General features: G+C 36.8%; 1 protein-coding gene and 1 long non-coding RNA gene across 7 annotated transcripts in view; one reads left to right on the top strand and one right to left on the bottom strand.

Annotated features, from left to right (window-relative positions):
- Positions 1–22,821, bottom strand: part of LOC310879851 (uncharacterized protein) — a gene marked incomplete at its 5' end in the record, with an annotated part of 54,600 nt that overhangs the window by 21,706 nt on the left and 10,073 nt on the right. For 5 of the 6 annotated variants that reach the window (XR_014571167.1, XM_083794790.1, XM_083794794.1 and 2 more), the window contains 2 exons: positions 10,693–10,736; positions 18,819–18,914. Coding sequence is in view for 5 of the 6 variants with exons in the window: in XM_083794790.1 (XP_083650916.1) it covers positions 10,693–10,736; positions 18,819–18,914 (140 nt within the window). Of the gene's footprint in view, positions 1–49; positions 1,739–10,692; positions 10,737–18,818; positions 18,915–22,821 lie in introns of those variants that run through there. The other variant, XM_083794793.1, reaches the window with a different exon arrangement.
- The window catches only part of LOC310879860, a 56,370-nt gene continuing 56,153 nt past the window's right edge, over positions 22,605–22,821 (top strand). The window contains exon 1 of the long non-coding RNA XR_014571187.1: positions 22,605–22,752. This is a non-coding gene — a long non-coding RNA (uncharacterized lncRNA). The remainder of the gene's footprint in view (positions 22,753–22,821) is intronic.

The raw sequence follows: 22,821 nt of genomic DNA, 5'->3' as shown, positions 1-22,821 counted from the left end.
AATTCTAAGACATGCTTTCAGCCTGGTGCATGCTGAAGTGATCCTGCAAGCAGTTAAAAAAATGGCTTTTGGCTGCTGTTACAGTAACGCAGAATAGTCCAGCAAATATCAAAGATCTGAAATGCTATGTGATACAGATAATTGCTTTGTCCTCTGTGTCATCAAAGATGAAAGGAGATACTGTCCTTGTAGGCCAGCTTTGCCTTCTGTTTAATCCCAAAGGTCATCCTGAGATACGTTTGAGCCTCTAACTGCTTACCATGGAAGCAGAATAATTCAGACAATACTGGCAACTCAGCTGGAAGATTAAACTGATGGGCGGAATTGGGGCAGAATAAGGCTGTTATATTTGGGTTAGAGTTGATACTCCACGGACTGGCTCTACACCTGGACTTGGGTCAGGTTCTGATCTCTAAGCCATTTGATGTATTTGCTAATCAGACCTTTGATATGCTCTATTAAAAGTGAAATTAGTCATTTGACTAGATATCCAGAGAAACTAGGTCATGATTAATACCTGCCAGGGTCGGGGCTCATGTTGCACCTTCTTAATTTAAAAAAAATAAAATGGAGTTAACTCTGCTGTTTGGCAAGCATATGTTAAGCTCATAAAAGCTATGCATCCATTCCTAATTCTGACGTTGCCATGCATTAAGGAAACGTGCTGTTCAACAGTGGGGGTTTTTTTGGTGTTATATCACACGTGAGTTCCTAAGGCACGTATATAGGACCTTTCATTTGCACAGTTGTTTTTATGAATAAGTGACAATTGCTATTTTTGTATAACTGTGATACTAGTAGAGAGTAAATTCCCTAAAGACCCTGATCTGTTTTTTAAAAAAAAGTACTGCTGAAAAAGTTATTTATTTTTATTGTGACTGTTTAAAGTAAGCCCTGTGTCTTTGTAATCTTTGCCTACAGTAGAATAGATTGTACTAGTCAACTCTGGAAGTTTCTTTGGTGACATTACACTAAAGAGAGTGGAAGACCCTCTGTAAAAACTGCACAAACAATGCCACATCACTGTCCTTTTCCAACTGTGTTACAAAAAGAAAAAGGGGGTTCAATTACATTTTAACTTCAACTCCTGTGTGCTTTTTCCAATCACCTGACACAAAAGTAGGTGTCTTCAATTATCTGCATTTCCTTTACTGGAGTGCTAGACTGCTAGTTAATTTTTTAAATGGTGGTGGTTGCCTTTTTTTTTTTTTTCATTCAGGCTTTTAGAGCCATTCTAGCATTGTTTTCAGTGAATGCTAGTAATAAATATTTCTACATTATTCACCTGCCAACTCATCTTTTATTCATCCTGCTGATGAAAACAATCTTCCGTGAAACTTCTGTTGCTGAAGAGTTCCAGAACTTCCACACTACAGATGTAGTAGATCCTTTTCAGCTTAGTGGAAGAATTTTCTATTATTTTGTTACATATTTTTAAAGAAGTTAAGAATTGTAAAGTTCTGATGTTTAATTAAAGCAACAGAAAGCAACCCCCTACATGTATCAGCAAGTGAACCTGCTTTTTATTTGCTTTATTTCAAGATGCCAAATGTTGTACTGAAAGTCACATGGCTGCCCTTACATTTTGTTAAAACCTCAGTGGTGTGGATTGACACAGCTGTACCTGAAGTCCTTAGTCCTCAAACACTGGTACATTTACAATCTGGCAGTGGTACCACACACCTGGGAGAATGGTTGCTTGTAGGGTTTTTTGATTTGGGATCTTGAAAACTGTGAGCTGAAAATAAAGTAATTGGCAATGTGTGTTGGTGGGGAAAAAGGAAACATCCACAACCCTAACTCTATTCTTTCCGTGGGGGGGGGGTAAGAGTGTGCTTATGTATGAACTGGGAGAGATATCATTGAATGACATCCAGCTAAATGATACTTCTTTTTTCCTAGTTGAGTGGAAATCGCTATTTTATGCAAACTATTGATAGCATGATCTCAGCTTAATTGCTGCTACCTCTTTATTAAAAACTAGCAAATGACTTAGCTGCAACTAAACACTTCCCTGAAGTTGTATGTTGTAACTAAGTCTAGGAAAAACTGTAAACTGTCGCAGGAATTTACCTATCTAGATGAAAATGTAACAGAATGACTAAATACACTAGAAAGAGGTTGTATTATTTGCTAGACCAACTGATTTATGCAGTTTCATTTATTATATATGTGGACCATCATTTGGTCTACATATCAAAAGCAAAAACTGCCTGTGACCCAGTATCACAGACAATGAGTACAAGGATCTTGCTTCTTTAAATATATTTTTGTAATATGAAATTGTGATTTTTATATTCCGTGAAGAGAAAGAAGTGAGGTATGAATGTGTGTTAATTTAAACTTCTATGTTTATCCTAAGAGGTTTTCTCTGCTTCGTGACTAGATAAAACCTTAACTCCTTCAAGAGCTTTCCCATGAACTCAGAGGCATCACTGCCTGTTTTTAACACATTTTTCTTATACACATGTCAAAGTCTGATTCTGATTTTGAAGATGGCGTTGAATTAAAACATGGCAGTGGTGTGGGAATTGCCTCTGAAGTTGGGTATCTTGGAGGCACTGGTCGACAGGATCTTTATCCTCTAACCTGTGCCAGTGGATTAAACTGGTAGAGTAGAAAATGAGCTAATGGCCACCTCTTAAATATATATATATACATATATATATATATTTGATTCCCTGGTGTGGAGTAAAAAATACAATGTTGTGCTCTTCCTTGATCACATGGAAATTCACTGCCATAACATTCTGGGATATAGCCCAGAGCCAATTGACCTCTCCTTGAAAAACCTGGAAGGGGCAAGAATGTGAACTCCTGAATGCATACATCCTATTTGCAAAGGAGATGCAGTTTTAGATGTGCAATACCCATGACTCTGGGGATTATAGATTTATATTCTTATGGCCATGTAGGAGTATTTTAGCTATTAGCCGATAGGGTATATTTTTGTTTATCACTAGGCAGTTTTTGAACTTTTTTTTAGCAGTAATGGTTTAGATCAATAATCTATTAATAGCCTATTCAAGCCGAAAGTTTCTATTCATCCTCACTCTCCAAACAAGCTATTTCTATTGTTCATTATTATGCACCACTTCCATTTCAATTCTGAACTCATAAATCATAAATGAACTTGAAGTATTCATTTCCCTCTTTCAGCACCACCTTTATCTAATATTTGCTGACATTGTTCATTATAACTTATTTTTGAGCACAGTCAGACCTTGTTTTCTGAACAGATGAATTCATTGTTGGAAAGGATTCTATAAATAGAATTTAGGGGCCACCAAAATGAGAAATTCTAGCTCATTTGTATCTCAGCTGGAACAATCTCATCTGATGCACAGAAGTTTCGAGCTGATGAAATGAAAGCGAATGACAAAATTGGTTCTAAACTGTTATATTATGAATGCACTATTTTTACATTATTGTTAAAGATAATAGAAACTATCTGGCAAAAAAATTCAAGGCAGCATATGTTAGAAGAAGAGAAAGGAGGAAAAACTAGGTTAACATTATAGAAAAAATATGTATATCGTGGGATAAACTAATGATTTCTGGTACCTTCTGGTATTCTGAGCTATCTTCTTCAGGTGAGGCTTGCATAAAATCAAAATCCTGTTACAAAATAGGTCTGCCCTATCTTCCCCATATAAAAGAGGCAAAGATGTCTCCTCTATCAACACTTGGTGCTGAAATAGTGAAGCAAATTCATGAAGATGTGATTCTATTTCAGTATCTCAAGTATGATCAGTAATGGAAAACACATGAATCCTCTGAACTATCTAGTCTCATGGAAGTCTAAAGGCTTACTGCATCAGACCAGAAATATTTCTTCTGGGAATAATGTGGAAAACTATGTGAAAAACTATGCACAAGTTCTGGTTTGAATATGTCTGGCACACAATGCCTTCCAGAAGGTGAAACTCTGGTGCTGGGGCATGCATGAAGACTTTGTCCTAACTCTTCCCAGTACTGGATGGCTTCAAACATGGCTGGATACCAAACTAAGTCAGTTAGGATATTATTTCATAATAATAAAACTAACTAATGTCTTTACTTCCTCCTTCCTTACTGATGAACAAAGTATACTGTTCAGGGGGAAGACGGTATAATCGAGACACTGTAAGTAACTGAAGAGGAACTTCTGACTATTTTTCTAGGATATGTGTATTTGCTATTTGACATTATCTCAATGACATTATCTGACTGTTTTCTACTGTTCACTTAGGACATATTCACTTCAGCTGTTTTACTGCATACTGAAACCAGATGAGTCCATCCATTGACTCTGGAATTAAGGATTTACATGTGAAACTCATTTCATTATTTTCTTTACAACATACATTTTAAATGATTGTGCTTAAATAAGGGGCCTGTGAATATGAAAGAAGTAAGACATGCAGGTATGGGATGGGGGCTTTGAGTGGCAGTGGAACTTTCGTATAGCTTTGGTAAATAAAGTCAGAGAAAACCAGCTACTAGGAAACATTTGTGTCTGTCATAGAAGTGTGCAGCTTGGAGTCCCTTGTCATGGCTGTTCTCCTGTACACACAATGCAGAAAAAAAAGTATATATACTGTCAATACCTAAAAAGGAATAAAGGGTAGAAAGGGAAACTGGTGAGGAAGTGAGAAAATTTGCTGAGATCAGGTAACCTTCAGAGCAGATAAAACCTAGGAATCCTGAGAGCGTGCAAGCCACTGGGTTACGTGTGCCATCAACTGCTGCTAGTTCACAGCTATTAACTTAAACTCTGTTGCATGGAACAGACAGGCCTTATTAAAGTCCTCTTTCCTCTGAGTGCGGAATAATGAAATGCCTTCGATATAAGTTATTTTCTTGTTCATAACCAGAAATGCAAAATTAATCTAGTTATACCAAGAATGTGATCTTTTGAGAAGACCATTTAAAGAGATATTTTTAACTTAGAAACGTTCTATTAACTACAAATCTACTCTTGCAATAAAGTGACACCTAACATTTGTATTTGAAAGATTAATGAGACTTTGCTATGTTTATAGTACTGCATTTAAAAAAGAAGCAATGATAATGGCAAGAGATGGTGGTAAATTTTCAGAAACAGGTTTTTCATGTCATTCAGGTGATCACTGGACTTACAGAAAGAACTGTAAATGTTTTTATAGCCTCCTTTGCAGAAATATAAGAAGGACATAAGAAGTATCCAAAATTACAGTTAGGTTTTGTGTTTGTGACAGAAAAACTGCCTTTTCTTATGCAGTGCAAATTTTATTTTTAGAGAATTGTGCAGTATTGTCAGTCTTGGTACTCACAGCCTGCATGTCTGATAGGATTTAATGGCATATGGGGCTCTCTCTCATCAGCAATTTAAATACATGACCAATCTCAGCTTAGAGCATGCAGTACAATGTAGAGATACCTGAGCTAAGTCCAGAGCTAGACAGTAGTAAGTCAGCACTTTGCAGTACTAATTAGCCCTACTGAGAGAGGAACATCTGCTTGACTAGTCAACTCCAGCTGGACCATGTCTAGAATCTGTAAGTAAGTACATCCCATTCTCTGCCAAGTTGTAGATAGGTGTTATTTCTTTGGAGCAACTACCTATAGGGTAGTATTGCTGTCATGGATAGGACTATAAGATGAAGTAGTGGTCTGGATGGAAGCCAGTTCTTAGACACGAAGGCAAGGCTAACACTTAACTCATGTTGTTTAAAGTCTCTGCGAGTCATTCCACATAACTGATGTATCATTGTAAGAAGCCTTTTTATTTTCCAGCATGCAAGAACAGGTAATATAAAGAAAAAAGAAAAAAACACCTGGGAAGTCATGTTCTTACTCTGTTTAACTTAATCCAAATGAAAAGAATGACCGCGTTAATCCTGTCTTTTTTTCTTGTGTTTGTCATTTCAATTGGTAATACATGTAACTTCTAAGTGATGTCCATCTTTTCTCTGGATTTTTTGACACATATTTTAACAATCATTCAAGTAAGCATTTTTTAATTGTTTGTGAAGCTCAGAGGACTCAGATTGTTGCAAAAACCTGCATGCACTCATGCTTACAATCAGCTTACTTGCTGTCTATACAGTATTCAAACTGAAAACACAAACTGAATTTTTGAAATCCATTTCTATTTTAGATTAAATTATTGATCTTAACTACACTAGGAGTAGTGTAAGCTAGGACTAAGGAAAAGAAAGCAACAGAAAACCACGTGCTGACCTGAAAAATAAATTTGCCATACTGATTTAAAAATTACTGAATTATTTCTCGCAGGCTAGTCTTTTTCCTTTGGTCTCCGCTGATTTGTAAACCTTATATTCCTTCTTGCAAAGGATGAGGTAATTTACATCTTATAAAATGTTTATGAAAGCATGAAGTTAAAAATAATTTATTATCTACTTTATTTTTAGGCATACACACCAAATATTTTGCTGAGACTCCTCTGTATGTGAGGGTAAGAACGTATTTGATACAGTAGGAACAAAACAATCAAAACCTACAAAATATTAGCAAGCCATACTAAATCAGTCTTATTCAATAGAAAAGTTCTAATAGTATATATTGGCTTCTTATGTTACCAGACTAAATATAATAACACATATCCTTAAAACACATATACTTTGCTCACGGTCTCTGTCTCTAATTGAAGTTGCCAATGACTGTATCATCATTGAATAGTTCTATGTATAGATGTTGACCTGCCATATTAGTCAGCAGCAGCCAATATTACAATCTGACTCATACCACATTTAATTGGATACTGATGGATGAGTGAATTGTTTCGGATAAAATAAGAAAATGCTTACAAGTGTCATTGTGTTAAATAGGCTCCTTTGCTTTGTGAAAATATCTTTTTAAAATGTATGACTTTGTATATTCAAAGTCAGAGCACAGTAGTTTCCCAATGTACCATAAAAAGGACTGTGTCCGTAGGAGTTAGCTGATACCGTGCTGTACTGGATTTCAAATCCATACCAAAACAATTTTGGTGCACAGCAGACATACCCAAGCTAGGTCAGTGAATCCAAACTCCACTTCTTTATTAACCATCTCTGGTCATGACATTGTTAATATATACAAGCTAGGGAGCGGATTTTAAGAAGCTGTGGCATTTCATAGTCTTAAATCTTTCAAAGACGATGATTCACAACCTTTATTCATTAATGGGCATCTGATTCATTGCTGGTTATAGTGGAAATAGATTTTTATATTGCAGTATAATTGTTCATACTGCTTTATAAAGACTAGGTAATTATTTCTATTATTGATGCCTATTTGGAGGATTTATAGCTTGTCTGTAAAACCTATAACCTGCCAAGCTACAGCATAGAACAATCTCTATCCGAAAGTAACTTAAAGTGGTCATTTTTAATTTATGAAAAGGTTGTTCTTTTTTTTTTTTTTAAAGTTTCAAAGCATTTACGACCTTTTCAGTAGAGTATAAAACTCTAATTTTCATAAAAATGAAAAATGAAAGAATTCTATGTTGGTTTGGCTAAACTGAAATGTTTCATAGTCACACATTTCATAGTCTTACAGTCACATTTCAGTTTTCTAGGGTAAAATTTGGAACATTTGGAGGTAATCATCAAAATACTACATGGAAATAAACCCTGCAATTCATTTTCTTTCTCTGGGATGGGATGAAAAACCTTAATTTTCTATGTAATTTTCTATGTAAGGCAATTCTGAACTTCCATCAGCTCTTTTTAAAGTTAAATGGCTTATCCAAGAACAGTTTAAATGAAATAGAGTATGATTTAAGAATGAAGGGCTACATATTTTGATATATTAAATGATTTTCATGCATTTCTACCAGCAAAACTATAGGAAAATTTTCTATCATTCGAATATGGTTTTCTGCCTCTCTACAAGTTAAAGCCAGGTGTTTACAGACTCCTTCATTTTGTCATTGTTGACTGTGAATGGCAAGGAATCTATTTTCCCAGTGTTTAAAGTTTTAATCCCAGTAAGCTTTATTCTTCTTTATTCTTCTTGCTGTACCCTGCCTTTTCTCAAAGCCAAGGACTGTGGTACCTGTGGCCTCAGAGATGTGGGTCTCTCGGTGTATGAGACAGATCATCAGCAATTACCTGACATGTTTGGATTAATTTTTTTCTCCAAATATAGGTGGGAAATAGAATAGTTAGAATAAATATAAAAAGGAGCCATTTCAATTGTGCATAGAATTTCTAGGCTCTTTGGTTAATCAAAGACTGAAAAGACAATAGTGAAAACAGTTTCACTGCCTAGGAATATAGGCATCTTTCCAGACTTCTGTTTTAGGAAACTAACAGGTTGTGTTGCTGATGCCTCACAACTCAGACCATTTGGGCAAGAGAACCTGTTTGAAATATGATGCTGAGCATTGTCTGCTTTATGGTAAAAATATCACAGCTCTTCCCAAAAAGAGGCAATGAATTTACTGTTGAAAGCTGGAGGTGAGAGGAGCAGAGGTACTGTATTCAGAGATGCTTGTTTTTAAGAAAAGGTAGAAATGTTCTGGTTTTGCATCCTTTGTCATGAGTAGTTAGGGCTTCACCTGCAGGACCTCTCTTGATTTTTAACAAGTGAAAACAAGCAAGGAGCCTTAATGAGGACTTCTACCAAAACTGTTTCTGGTGCATCTATTTTTTCAGTACAGATTCTTAAGACTTTTATAGTTCTGATTATGGAAATACTTTAAACCAGGTAAGCTTACTGTGATTCTAACCTTTAGCCTGTGCATTTAGAAATTTGCTAATCTGTATTGTGTTCACATCTGCTGAGAAGTCTGTTTATGTCGGTTTCTGGAGAGTTCTTCCTCTGTGAGCTAAGAAAAGGTGAATACACGTGACTCTGTCAGTCTGGAGAAATCCCCCAGCTCTGACTGGCAGCTGGTGCACGTATTACAGAGATGACTAGAACTATTCAGTTCTCAGTAAACCTCCTACTGAATACTTATCTGCCTCTTGGTTGCCAAATGTTAATTACACAAATGTCTGTCTCTCTGTCAAGTGTATACGTTGGGACTGTGGAGCATTTGACTCAATGTTAGATGTGTACTTTATCAGTCATCTGGCCTGCTGTCAGCAGAGTTCTCATTTCCACCTAGCACATCAAACTGGGGATAGGAAAAGCCTCCCTAAAGATAATGTGCTTGACAGTTTGCATGGGATGTACTCAAACAATGATGCTCACCTTTTACACCAAGTATTTTAAAAAACCTTGGAAATAAACCGACAACAGCTAACTGGTAAATCTGTAAAAAAACAGTCTAACATTGCCCTGTGGACTCTACAATTGATAGTTATTTTCATTCTTTCCCTTTAAAGTCTAAACTATAAGGGGATTTCAGACATTAATTATGAGTTGTCTGTAGCTTGTATAAATGTATTCACATTTTTTGGAGTTTCCTGGGGTCTATTCCAAATGAAGAGAATTCTGAATCACCCACCTCTACCCAGCAACCTGCTGTACATTGTTCCAAGCATTCTCATTTTCTTTGTCTCAGTCTGCATAGCATAATCATAAACCTTCTGTATTTAAATAGCGTTCTGTATAAATAGCGTTCCCAGTTAAAAACAGACAACCAAGCCAGTAGAAAAAGAAAAGAATCAAGGTTTTGACCTCTTGTTGAGGATTAATCTGGAGGAATTCTTATTTCATTGGGGTCACTGAATTCACACTAGCGTAATGTAGTCAGAAACTTAGCTTGGGTATTTATAATGTATCAGAAAGTTCTCCACAGTAGGTTATAACTATCATTCTTTAAAGTGAGTATGTAAACTGATAGGTCAATAGTAAGATGAGCAGCAGTCTGAACCAGAGTTTGTTTACAAAGTAATTACTGCACATTAATGGTATGAATTTAAGTCTGCTAGCTATTTTGCAGTAGCTCTGTGTTCTCTTAGAACAGATCTTTAATGAGAAATGGTGCACTATGGAACACAATGTCATTTGCTAAACAATACATACAGCCAGCTACAGCATGGCACAGAATCAGGGTGAACCAAAGACAGCAGACAGTTACTGGGGTGCAATGCTGTTCCTTAGCTGAAAAACTGGTGGTGGGTCCTTTTTTATAGTGTTGTGCTGTGACTGACTGCTTCATTTTGATTCTGATCACAGCTCCCTAAAGGAGATCTGCACCATCTCTCTCTTTAAGGGGAAGGCACGTCCTCATCTTGGAGTGTCTTTGTGCACGTAGACTAATATTTTTGAAGTGTTTGCACACAGGAGGTAGTGGAAAACAGATAATATATATTTCCTTACCCAGGGAGACAAACCTGTTAGTCACTCCTCAGAAAAGATTTGTTCTGTCCGCAAGAGTATAGCAAATGAAGTTTCTTCCATTGTAATTTTCTAACTTTCATATTTTATAGAATTAATAAAAATTAGAGGAATCTGGCATATGACAATGCAGCTCCCCTCTGATCATGATGGTATTTCTCTTAAGCTTTAATACTTAGCAGTATTTCAATATTTTTGCTGACTAGCATCACCACTGAACATCACTGCTGAGTTTCTAAGGTAAAAGAAGGGAACTTTCTCCCAAACTCTCTTTTGCTACAAAAGAGCTCATTGTTTTACTACATATTTTTCTGTTGCCCATATTCAGGTTGACAATGTATGTTATGACTCTTTATTTATTTTAGTTGAGTCTGTTTTCTGTTTTTTACCCAAATAAAGCACCTCCCAACAGACACAGTGAAAGATGATACATACTTTTCCATGGGTTGTTTCCTGTCATCAGACATGATTGTAGAAGCCTGAAAAAGGTAAAGAAGAAATCTCCTAAAGCCTAAGGCTATACACACACACACATATATATCGTATATCAGCTTTAGAAATAAAACATTTTTTCACCTAAGTTACCCCATAGTGGTAGTAAGTTTTTGATACTTTTGTTTTCTTTTATTTTACTGTTGTTTTTTTTTTGTTTTGTTTTGTTTTTACTGTTGAGAGGAACAGCTTTCTGTAGGAGCTTATTGTCTTTCTTTGAGTGTTTGAAATGATAAAATGCTAAAAGGAGAGGAAGATTATACACAGAGGGAGAGGAACAAATTACTAGTTGGATTAACATGCATGAATAAATTCATAAGACATTATGCCTTAAGGGGAAAGTCTAAAGGACTGAATTTTAACTTTAACCAGTGGATATTAACATTAATGAACAGCTAAAATAAATAAGTATACGAAACTCTGTGTTCAGCTGTAGTGATTGTTGCCCAGGCTTTGAATCTAATATGGTCAGGTATTCAATTTCTTTCAAATTACTTTCAATTACTTTCAAAGTAATTGTGAAATTAATTGCATTCAATAATCTTAAAACATATACCTTAAGTATACCCTACTAAAACAGGACAACATGGAATCTTCCTACTTCCAGCCTTAAGTAGCCTTAATGCACTGGTATTTAGGGCCATATTTATTTACAGAATAAATAGGGTCCTGTCACAGACTACATGTGAAATTCCCTTTTAAAATTATTTCATATATTGGTAGAAGTGTCCATAATACTATTTTTCCCCCTTGTAGTTTTATTACATTGATTGATTGTTAATTCATGTTGATCAGAAGGGAACATGAGCAAGAAACTTCTATGAAAAAAAAATACTAAACTGAGAGCTGAGGATCTGTTCCAGTTTTTCTAATGATCAGTCATGGATTTCTTTTTCCTGTACTTTCTTACTTTCCCACCATTTGCCTGTCATGATGAATGTGTAAGGACTGGTGTCTTTGTTCTATGTCTGTATAGTGGCAAGTTCAAGAACTACAGACTTTCTGAAATGCAGGCATTAATGAAAAATAAACCATACCAGTAACTAGCATTACAGATACCAAGTTTGAAGGCAAGCTGAAAAAAAAATTGCAATCCCATAGAACTGAAGTAGCATTGAAATTAGACCATATAAAACCAACTATTTCTGCCACAATTTCAATAAGTATTTGTTGAAATCATCAAGTTAGGCAATCATCAGCTTTAGCTCAGAAAGGAGCTACTGTAACTCTATTTGCTGATGTGGGTCTTTGCCAGCTGGGTTTATGGCCTCTGACCTTGGAGATTTTCAAGCCTCTCTGGGTAATCTGTCACTGTGCTTAACCACTTATTATGAAGAATATTTTCCTATGCCTCTCTCTTGTTGCAACTCGTGACTATGACTCTTTGTGCTTTTGTGGCGTCCCTTTGAGAACAGTCCATTGCTGTCCTTTCTATTAGCACCTAAAGGTTGCAGAAGACAACACATACATTCTGTGTTGGCCTTCCTTTCTCCAGGCAAAGCAAACCCTAAACCCTCAGCCTCTTCTCACATATTGTATGTTCACACTCCCTACCATCTCTGTAGTTCTCCACTGGATTCTTTAGACTGGAGAGAGCTGGGAGAACCCCAAACTGGACACTGTTCCAGATGTGGTCTCCCACATGGCCTGTTCTCTCTTCTAAAGCTGTGCTTCCTGAATGCCTACTTGTTCCACCTCCTGGTAGTATGTTTTCTTAGGTAAAAGAGGATTTGATAGTCAGGGATACTATTTAGCTGGCTACAGATGACACTATCATCATGAAAATGGCCAACCTTGTTGAAAAAAATCTTACCAATGATATTAAGCTATACAAGGATTAGAACATTAAATTACCTCCCAGATTCTGTACTGACTGTGGTAAACTAGCTCCAATCTGGTAAACATTTTTTAAGCTACAGAACATTAAGTAGTAATACATATTTCCTTGAGATTTGGCTCTGACTACAAGAGTAAACATCAGAAACATAATTCACTACAACATTGATAACAATGACTGAATCAGGTGCTGCTGCCACAATTTTACTGGTGTGTTATCCAGCTGTATTGAACTGACATGGGGCAAAAAAACAAGAGCTCTGCCTATGCAGTAGCTTTTACTGTTGTTCATAGCTGGTAGAGTTGTATTAGAAGGAAAATATGCTTTAAAAAAAGGGGGGTTGGATATGGACATCTTCCATCTGCACTACTGAATAAACAGTGATTTTCTATCAGACAGTGGGTGAATTTGGCATCTGCCATTAGTACCACATTCTCTTATTAAAATAAATAAATAAATAACACATCTCCAGGTCATTAAATGAAGAAATACATCCAAGTCATCCCATGGTTATCTTTCACTTCTAGTTAATTCAATTCAAAATTATTCTCTTCAGTTACATTAAACATCAAACCATCAGACTTTTAGAACCGCTTGAAGTGACAAATCCTTAATATCCCAGCAACAATGTGGAAAACCTCATGCAATAGCAGTCTCCATTTTCTAGGGCAGCCGTTTCTCTAGTGAGTACAAATATCCAGTAGAATAAACATATTTCCCTATCTTTAACAAAAGCCATGAGCACGCTGACAGAACCTGAGCTGTGTGCAAAACTGGTCATGTAGGCTAAAGATCATGAAAGTTTCTCTGAGCCCCTGTGCCAAAAATAGCAGACGTTTGTATCTGAAATCAAAGAGTTGCTATAAAAAGATAACTCTAAGCCTGTGGAATATCCATGTCATTAGTCAGGAGGGTTTATTTTTGGCATGAGCGTTGACAATGCCACTTACAATCAAGGCAGACAGAAAGTTACTGAACCGTGAGCTCCAGGAGCAATGTTGCACAAAGAGCACTGTGACTCTCACGTGAGGAAAGCCAGGGTACGTTACCATCTGGGAGATTTGTGTCTTGGAGGAGAAATGATAATTATATAACACAGAACTGTATCGTTCTTGCTGAAGTCTTCCAAGCTCTGCATTTCCCAGAACAACTCAAAGGCAACTCATGTGGTGACCCTTTCTGTAGGCCAGAAGGGCAAGACGTTGTGTTGCTTATCAGCCAGCAGTGGTTGTTTAAGTGTCAGAAGACATGTTCATTATCCAAAAGCAGAGTCTGAAGACTCTCTGCTATCACAGCCTTTTCTGACCCCCATACTCGAACTCTGGTACAGTTGGGGAGTTTTGATAATTGAAGTAGAAATCCGTGCTTCAAAATAAAGTTAGTATCTGTCCACTTTTCTAGTGCTCTAGTCCTCAAATATAGTACCACTATATCTGAGGGGTTTGCAATCTTACCTTTAAGAACCCCTGCAAGTATTTTCAGGCAGCAAAGCAAGGCATAAACAAGCTAATTACTTGTTCAAGGTCACAGAAAAAAATCTCTGTTGGAACAGAATGCAGGTTTCCTGAGTGCAGCTGGCCTCTGCAGTACTGTCATCTTCTGACAAAGGGTATCCTTTGGTAGAAGATGTTTATTCTGACAAATAGGCTGAGTCAATTTATTTTGCTGGACTTCTGGAGTGGGGCTGTATCCAAATGCCATCTTCTGGCCAGGACTCGCTGCAAATGGCAAGATGCCATACCGGAGTGTTGGGGGAGAAGACAAAACACTGAGAGCAGAGTACAAGCTGGCAGCTTAGCCAGCTGTTCTTCCTGAGCACTGCTGCACGCTGTAAAGTGCATGCTGCCTAACGGTACATGTCTGGGCAGAAAAAGACTGCTGGTGACTCTTAGTCACTAATTTGGACAGGTGTAGTACAAGGTGGAAGCTAAGCATTACTCCTTTTTCCTATTAATTCAAACTAAAGAATTATCCAGCTTCAAATTCCAACTTTTTGCTGAGGCTGAGTTGGGTAGGTCTCCATGTGCAGGAAATAGGCAAAGAAAGGACTGATGATATTATGGCAAGTATTCTGTATTGTGTATTACCTGTATAAATTTTGCTTTCAGGATATGTAATTCAATATATTTGCTAAGTTTCATAACTTAGTTTTACGTACATTCTCATATTCTCAGAGGGACTGGAGTTCCCTCATTCATTTAAGATCATACCCTGAGGCTATATTCAGCTTTTGCAGATGGTAATAACTAACTCTGTTCCTGCTTTTCTGTTTTTTTTCCTCTTAGTAAGTTATTTAAAAAAAGATTCTTCCCTAAAATAAGACTTTCCTTGCTCACCCTTCTTTTCTGATCCTCAAGAGTACAGCAGACCACGTCTTTTTCCACTGCGGCATGTCTTATTTAATACATCTGTTCAGGATATATAGTTCAGTCCACCTTGGCAGCAGAATTTGGAGTCTGCTACCATATAGACTGTCTGGGAGATCTGCAACAACAGCCAATGGTTGCAAGAGTTCTATCTCACTGTTTCTGGCAACATTCTCACTGTGCACAAACACTTTCTACAGGACAGAGACTTTGAAAAAATAGTCAGAAAAATTAAAAGAAACAAAGTAGGGAGGGGCTTCCCTCTTTCCCACAGATTATTAGAGGTAGGCACAGCACTCTGACTAAGTCCTCCTTTCTTTCTGTAGGATTCTATTTCCATTTAGAGTTGCAATTCTATGGCTTATGCGTCTTTTGGTTACAGAAAATTCTTTTCCAAAATGGAAATTATTTGCATCTAATCCTTGCGTATATTACTCTGTGTTTGTCTCTAGCCTTGAAGTTATCATCTTTAAAATTACACAAAAACTTCAATTTTCTTCTTAAAGGAATGATTAATCAGACTAAAATAAATCTCAGTGGTATGAATACAGCCTGCTTCTTTTTCGTTTGTAGTAGTGTAAACATGAAGCAACTCCACTGAAGTTAGTGAATTAAATACATTCAAAATCAGATTATTTAAAGCAAAACCAGAGTTTTAATGCAGCTGACAACAAATCATCTTTTACAGGTTGATACTATGAATTTCTTTCTGCACAAACACTGAAAAACTGAAATAAATCTAGAGACAATACCAATGATTTGCCCCTGAATTCTTGTAAAATGAAATCCCTGCCAAGTTTCCAGGGAATGTGTTTGATAAGGACTGGGCATCCTTGTGACCTTACTAAATACTCTCCTAGTGTGGGAATATATCTTACACACTGTGCCCAGTAAGAATAGTAACATTGCTAACTTTGTAACAGATAGCTAAAAACAGACTACTTCACACCTTGCGTAAATTATTCCAGTATCTCATGGATGATGTGAGAAAACCAACATGTGAGACTGGAGGTTTGATTCTAAAATGAAAGGGTATGAGAAGAGAGAGCTCAAATGATGACTCTTGGGTAATTAAAACTGTCTAATCTGGCTCCTTTCTGACTCTAAAGTTACGCATGCAGGTTTACATTGCAACTCAGCCCATTAATGATGAATAATTGGATAGGTAACAGAGAAGCTCACGTCACCTTCTTTCCATGGTTCGTTGATGGAGAAATAGTGCTCCAGAGATTAAAATTTGAGTGACAAGAAAAGTATAGGTGATACTACTACACAAAAATTCCATTAAAATGCCCTTTACAAAAAAATTGCCCTTTACAAAAAAGTCACATTACAATGGAGCCTGGAAATACCTCCCTTTCTTCCCTCCACTCTCTCTGCTTATTTTATATTTTTAATAGCCTGAAACACCGCATAATCTTATAGACAGGTGGGGAGGTGTCAGTGCTTTGTTAACAATGGCAAGTGTTATTTTGTTAAGAAACATGTTAATCCCCCAGTTTCTAATTCAAGCACAAAAGGTGGCTCTGAGGGTAAAATCTGTAATTTTAGTTGTATAAACTCTACTTTGTAGCAAATCTAAGACACCTCATAAAAGCTTAGAGTTAAGCCCAGGTATTTTGGTAAGTTAACGTACTATTGAAGATAACTTTGTAGACTATCTCTTTAGGTGTTTTTTACTGTTAGACTACAGGGTTTACTTCATAACAAGGCCTGGCAATTGTGTGGTAAACTAAAAAAATATTGAAAGAGTAAAATTTGTTCTTGGCTTGATTAGATAGCCGACAAATCTAATCTGGCTAGCAGAGTTCAGAATGAATCTGCCCTCTGAGGTAGACTAGGACATCCAAACAATACATCCATTTTTAAAAATTAGTCAAGATTGTGAAGGCTGACAGATTGCAATGGCAAGAAAATGGTTGTTGTAGTTTATCTTTGAATAGTCTTGACTGAAAGCTGTGTCTGTACTGATTTTTCAGTGAAAACCTGTTATGACTCACATAATAGACTTTGTAATACAAGTAGGAATCTTCTTTGTTTTCGACAAAACTCAGCCAAATTTTCATAATGTCTGTTACTGAGTCTGATTCTCAGGAATTTCTGCCTCACATTTTAGGAGAGGTACATCATTTGAAAATTCAGAATAAGCTTTGTCATTTGGCCTACTTGAATACACGTAAACAAGTACAAGTTTACATGACAAAAGAGTTGGGGAAAAGAAATGGCAGGAAACACTTTCTAGATGTAGGTGTTTGCAGTGTATTTGCCCAGAAAAACAAGAGGTATGTTCAGTGATATGCTTGTTTTTGTTTTTGTATTTGCACAATTCTCCTGTTGTATTGCTTTTCTTAAGGGTTTGGAAATTCTTATGTGTCACTGCAATTGTTTAAGTCCCAGCTGAAAGAGCTCTATTATTTAGTATTCTCAACACAAACATTTAAAAAACTCCTTATGTTTGTATCACAAAACAAGTAAACTTACACTGAAAGTTCCTATCCCATGGCTGAATGGATAGCAAGATACTGTACTTTGTCACAACTGTATTTTGAAAGGAAATTGACATGAATGAAAATGCTAGGATTGCAATATACTTGTCCTAAGTCATTCACATTCTATAATGTACCTTCTAGAATACATACTCTCTCAAACAACAGAAAAATCCTACTTTTAATATAGTAAACTATTTATCTTGTCTTTTTTATACAATTAGTATTTTTATATATATGCAATTTATTAAAATGATTTAGCAAATAAATTAAAATGAACTGTAACTACTCTTCATTACCTTACGGCATATCTTTGTATTAATTTAATCTGTTCTGTAGATATAAGTGCATGATGCTTTTTCTGCTACCAATGGGATTTTTTAATATTGTTTGATATGCTCCATGCTATGCAGATGTAATTTTGAACTAGAGTCTGCAGTGTTCTGGGAATCCTTGCATAATCTGGAATGTGCCATAAATAGAACATGCACTAGATGGAAGGAAAGCGTGACTTATTTTGTAACTATATGCTTGCCACAGATCCAACATCCACCCAAAGTCAAATTGTTCTTGTCAGGGTTGCCAAGAAGTCAGTTAGGCAGAAAAAGCTCTTGTAATGTGCAAGGTGACTTTTCACACTAAAGGAAGTGAAGGAGGAATGGGGTTTCCCTTCTGCTGAGTAACTGGTTTCAGTCCTTTTACTGGGTTGTTTATATTTTCAGTTTGAGGTACTCTCCCATAGTGAGATCAGACTGATTGTTCAAGAAGACCTGTGAGACAGTGTTCTGAGTTATGGTTGCTGTTGAATTCCTACTGGTATCAGCAGCTCTAGCACTGAAAAGAGCTGAACCTTTGCCATCAGGTAACGAGGACATAATCAATGAGCAACTGTACCTTCGTCCTATTTCTGTGTGCCATTCAGTCATTGATTTGACAGAAGAGGTCTGCCACAGGATGGAGCCGCATGGAGAACACTATATACCTCTTAGCCACCAGTTCCCAACAGAAGCAAGTGCAACTCCCACCAAAGAGAGCTCTTTTCCTCTCTCGTCTCCTCATACCAGTCTTGCCAGATGTGCTCGCAAGAGTAGGGAGAGGAAGCAACAGCAATACAAAACCTGTATCTGGGTCTAGATTTCTGTCTGACTGGTTGCCTGTTTATACAAGCTTTTTATTTTTACATGCTATTGTCTGAAGGGCATCTTGGAGGAGAAAGGTGGCTCTTTTTTACTTTCTCAGATCTGTGATCTCATCTTCACGTCTTTACATCTTCCATAGGTCTGTTCTTCTGAATCTTCTAGATTCCCTATGAAAAACCTGCTTTTATTGTCACTAGGGAAAACTCTGAAATACAAGTTTGTTTTATGTCTTTTTACTCACGCTGTCTGTGAAAGCTGGCTCCTTCTTCTCAGCCTCTTCTGTGAATGCTCCTTAGCCAGGTCATCAAATAATTGCAACATCTTCATTCCCAATAAGCTGAAATGAAAATAAATAAATCAATCTTTCTTATCTAGCATCCCCAAACGTCCAATGTATCAAAAGAACTAATCTTAAACATTGCTATAGCATAAATAAGATTGGAGGACTACAGTAAGATGGACAAACACAAACTCATTAGCATATCCTGGCTTTCTGAAGGTGTCACTGAAATGACTCAGTTTTGAAACTGAGGAAAAAGTAGGTCTTTTGGAGTTTCTGTCATCTTTGCTCAATGAGGTACAGTGTTACTTTGCAACTAAAACATTACTGCAGAGCAGCCCCCCTTGATGGCTTAAGAAGTTATGGTGTGATTACCACAGCAGAGGGAATCTTTTTTAGTTTGAAATTTATGTAGCAGTCCTGTGTACCCCTTTTCTTTTCTGCCAGGAAAATTTTGAGCGGCTGCACTGCTTAACTGTTTCTATTTTGAATCGGCCTCTTGAGTTTACTGGCAGTTGGTATTACTGAAAGCAGACCTCATCCTACTGCACCCTACCCTTGGGTGCATCTGGGCACAAGTCCAACTCAAACGGGAATATAAACCTCTGCAAAACTGTACAGGTGTGAGCTAGACTACAATGACATTCTGGAACAAGGTCACAAGATATGTGTAAACTCCAAAAATATACTTGGTTTATTTGGAAACAGTTTCCAGACACATGGCTGCAATTGGGAGGAAATTTGTTATTTTTTTAACAGCTCACTGTTGTTTTGATCACATGCAAAGAGGATCAGCTGCCAATTACCAATGAGTCCTGTAAAAATCTGGCCTCTGGAAAGGAGAGCTTGTACGTAAATCACAGTTCTAAGCAACTAGGAAAGAATCATTCAGCTAAAGGAGATGTAAAAATTTGTGTCCTAAGTGATTATAATTTACAATGTTTATAAATAAATCACAGAAATACTTCACTAACGTGAAGGTTTGGAAGCCCCAGGAAACATTTTTAGAGCCATTATTAGCTCTGACCAAATGTACTGAGACCTTCAGACTGAACTGGCAGCCTTCTTCTTCACACCCAGTCTATTCAAATCAGAAAATCCTACTTATGTTGTGTTATCTCAATTTGTGTAGACATGAAGTTACCATAGAACATACCGTCCTACAAAATATGTTATTGGAACCTTTTATTATTCCTTTCTTAATAATTCTAGTTAATTTCTGGCATTTGCATGAAATAAAATCAGATGGCTACTCTTTAGTCTCAGAAACTTTTCTTATTTTTGCTTTTAGTAGGTGACTAGAAGGATTACTTTGGTTACTACTCATTGGTAAAATGCTTTGAATCTGAACCAAAGTAACAAGGAAGAAAATGTGAGGTGTATTAAAATAGAATTTGGGGATCCAGCTGAGCTTAGAACAGAAAAAGTATCCAAACTGCTGAAGGTCTAACATTTTCAGTTCCCTTGCCTTTTGTGAAACCTTATCTATGGGGCACAGCACTTCACACAGCTGGACCTCTCCAGTGTATTTTCTTGGATGAGCTCATGCTCCTTGAGGAGTCCCACAGCCTTTTTGTGAGGTAGGAAAATATTCTTCATGGTACGAAACCAGCAGGCTGAAGAACTAAGGAAGGAAATTCACTGGTTGTTTGCTGAATATATCTAACAGTAAACCTCAGCTGCTTTGACTTCCATTCTACCCACAAGATAAACTTGAAATGATTGAGAAGGCTCGTGAAAGCCCTTGGCATAATGCATTGAAGCACATAAGGAAAAAATGATTTCCTGTGAGGCTGAAGAGGAAGATATGTGACATTAATGTGTGGTTTGGGTCATCCAGGGATTAGTAAAAACATGCCATAAGGCTGTTAAGCACTAACAATTAAATCTGTTGTAGTTTATGAAAATAAGTTACTGGGTAGTACACTTGCTAAATGTAAGAATCATTTTTGAGGAGTTCAGTAAAAATAGTAAACAACAGGCACTTGCTTTTTGAGACCTTCAACAAGACTCACTAGTGTCAGGCACTCCCTCAAAGAAATTCAGTTTTTGTATCTAAACACACATTTTTAGGGACTTTTTCATCTATTTCCCACCAATGTCCAGGAAAGGAAAGAAGGTGAAAAACAGAACCTAAGCTGGATCCAGAAGCTATTCACCAGTCCTTTCCACAGTGCACACTTAATTTTTACCTTCCATCTGTCTTATGTCAGTGCCTCTGGAAAACCTACAGACAGCAGAAACATCTTACACTCTGGAGGTCACTGTCTCTGGAATTTGTTAGACAAGATGGTAAAAATGCTCTCTTTGAGGACAGTGGCTTCAATCTGGATATTCTCAGCCAAGGAAAGAAATGAGCCTATCGATCCTGTTCCTGATTTGATTTATGAGAGAAGGAGGAATCAGTGGTATTCCTAGAAGAACTCTACTGAACTCAGAGGAATTATTATCGCAGTAGGTCTGGTCCATTGAGAATATATTCTCCATAATCAAATACACAATAAATAAATAAATATAATGGTGAGTAGTACTCACCTTGCCTGCTTCCTGTGCTCTCTGCCCACACCCATCCTTTTTTCTTCACCAAAACCTTACTTGTTACTTGTTTTTTGTTACTTGTTTTCAGTTTACTCAGAGCTCCAGGCTAAAGCAGAATCTTTCTTTCTTACATGCACAGGCAACTTATGCTTACAGGCTACTGGCAGAAATATTGCTAGCTTCTAAAATGCAGTCCCAGACTTATTCTGCGAAAGGACTTTCTCTCTCTTGAAAATGCATTTCTTTAAGGCTGACAGTCATTTTCTTTATAGCTTAGTTTCTTAAGAAAATGAAACTTACAGTATCATATTGTTAGTAATAACAGAGTCCTATCTCCCTGAAGATGTTTTATACCCACGGACAATTTTAGCCAAATTTTACAGAAATGTGGAAGTCTCATTCATAATTAAGTTTCAATAAAACTGAAGGCTGTTCAGAGGAGAAAATCTGCATTAGTGCCATCACTGAGAGAAGCAGATGTACAATTAGACTGCCACACACTGTTTAGCAGAGGCCAACTTGCCAATCTATACACAAGGGCTGTCTGAGGATGTTTCAGAACACATGAAGAGAAAAACTGTGCTAATTTGATGGTGTAGGTGAGCATTTGTGGAGATAAAGAATACAAATTGACAAAGGCAGGCCTCTCATTTTTTCAAGCGCTCACGGAAGAACTTGTCTTCCAGCAGAACAGTCTTCAGCAGCTTAGAGATATGCAAAGATGCTGGAATTCTTCCAAAGTGTTATGCTTTGACCCTGAGCAATAAGCAAATTTGGTTAAGGAATAAAATGAAAAGCTGCTTTTGGCAATCTGACCCAGAAGTTTATTCTTAGTAATTTAGGTTTTACTTCAGCAAGGTATGTAGGCATTTCCTGAAGTATATACTAGCAATAAACAAATGTTTTAGTACCTTGCTGAATTATATATCCAAATATCATATAAAGGCACATGGAATATTCTTCACTACAGAATAAGCAATCTCCTTAATTACTATAATCTTGATTTGAGTAGTTTTACAATAACAAATTGTAATATTTTAAGATATGTTATAAATTGTAAATGTTTTTAAATATTTTTAGATATTTTTAAGTTCTTGGTGGAAAACCTGAAGTCTTTATAAAGCTATATAAGGCTCTATTCCCAGCAGAAGCCAATACCTTGGCTTGACTTACAGTATTGGAAGCATGATTCCCAAAATAACATATGACTGACAACAGGCTGGTATCTAACTAGAACATATTCTTTTCCATTTTATCAAGGATATTATTTCTCAAAGAAGGTCAGTCAATTGTGACCGTAAGAGAGATTTCCTGCATGAAGCAGCAATGGGCACTAAAGAGTCATTAGTGCTAAAAGGTATCAGGATTACTGAAGCTAAGTCTCTCTTTTTAATGTTCTTATACTCAGCTTTGTAATTTTTCACCA

Source organism: Anser anser, assembly GCF_964211835.1.
Source record: "Anser anser genome assembly, chromosome: 11".
Classification (NCBI taxonomy): domain Eukaryota; kingdom Metazoa; phylum Chordata; class Aves; order Anseriformes; family Anatidae; genus Anser; species Anser anser.
Note: the sequence above shows the minus strand (reverse complement) of the source record. Positions and strands in the feature narration are given on the sequence as shown.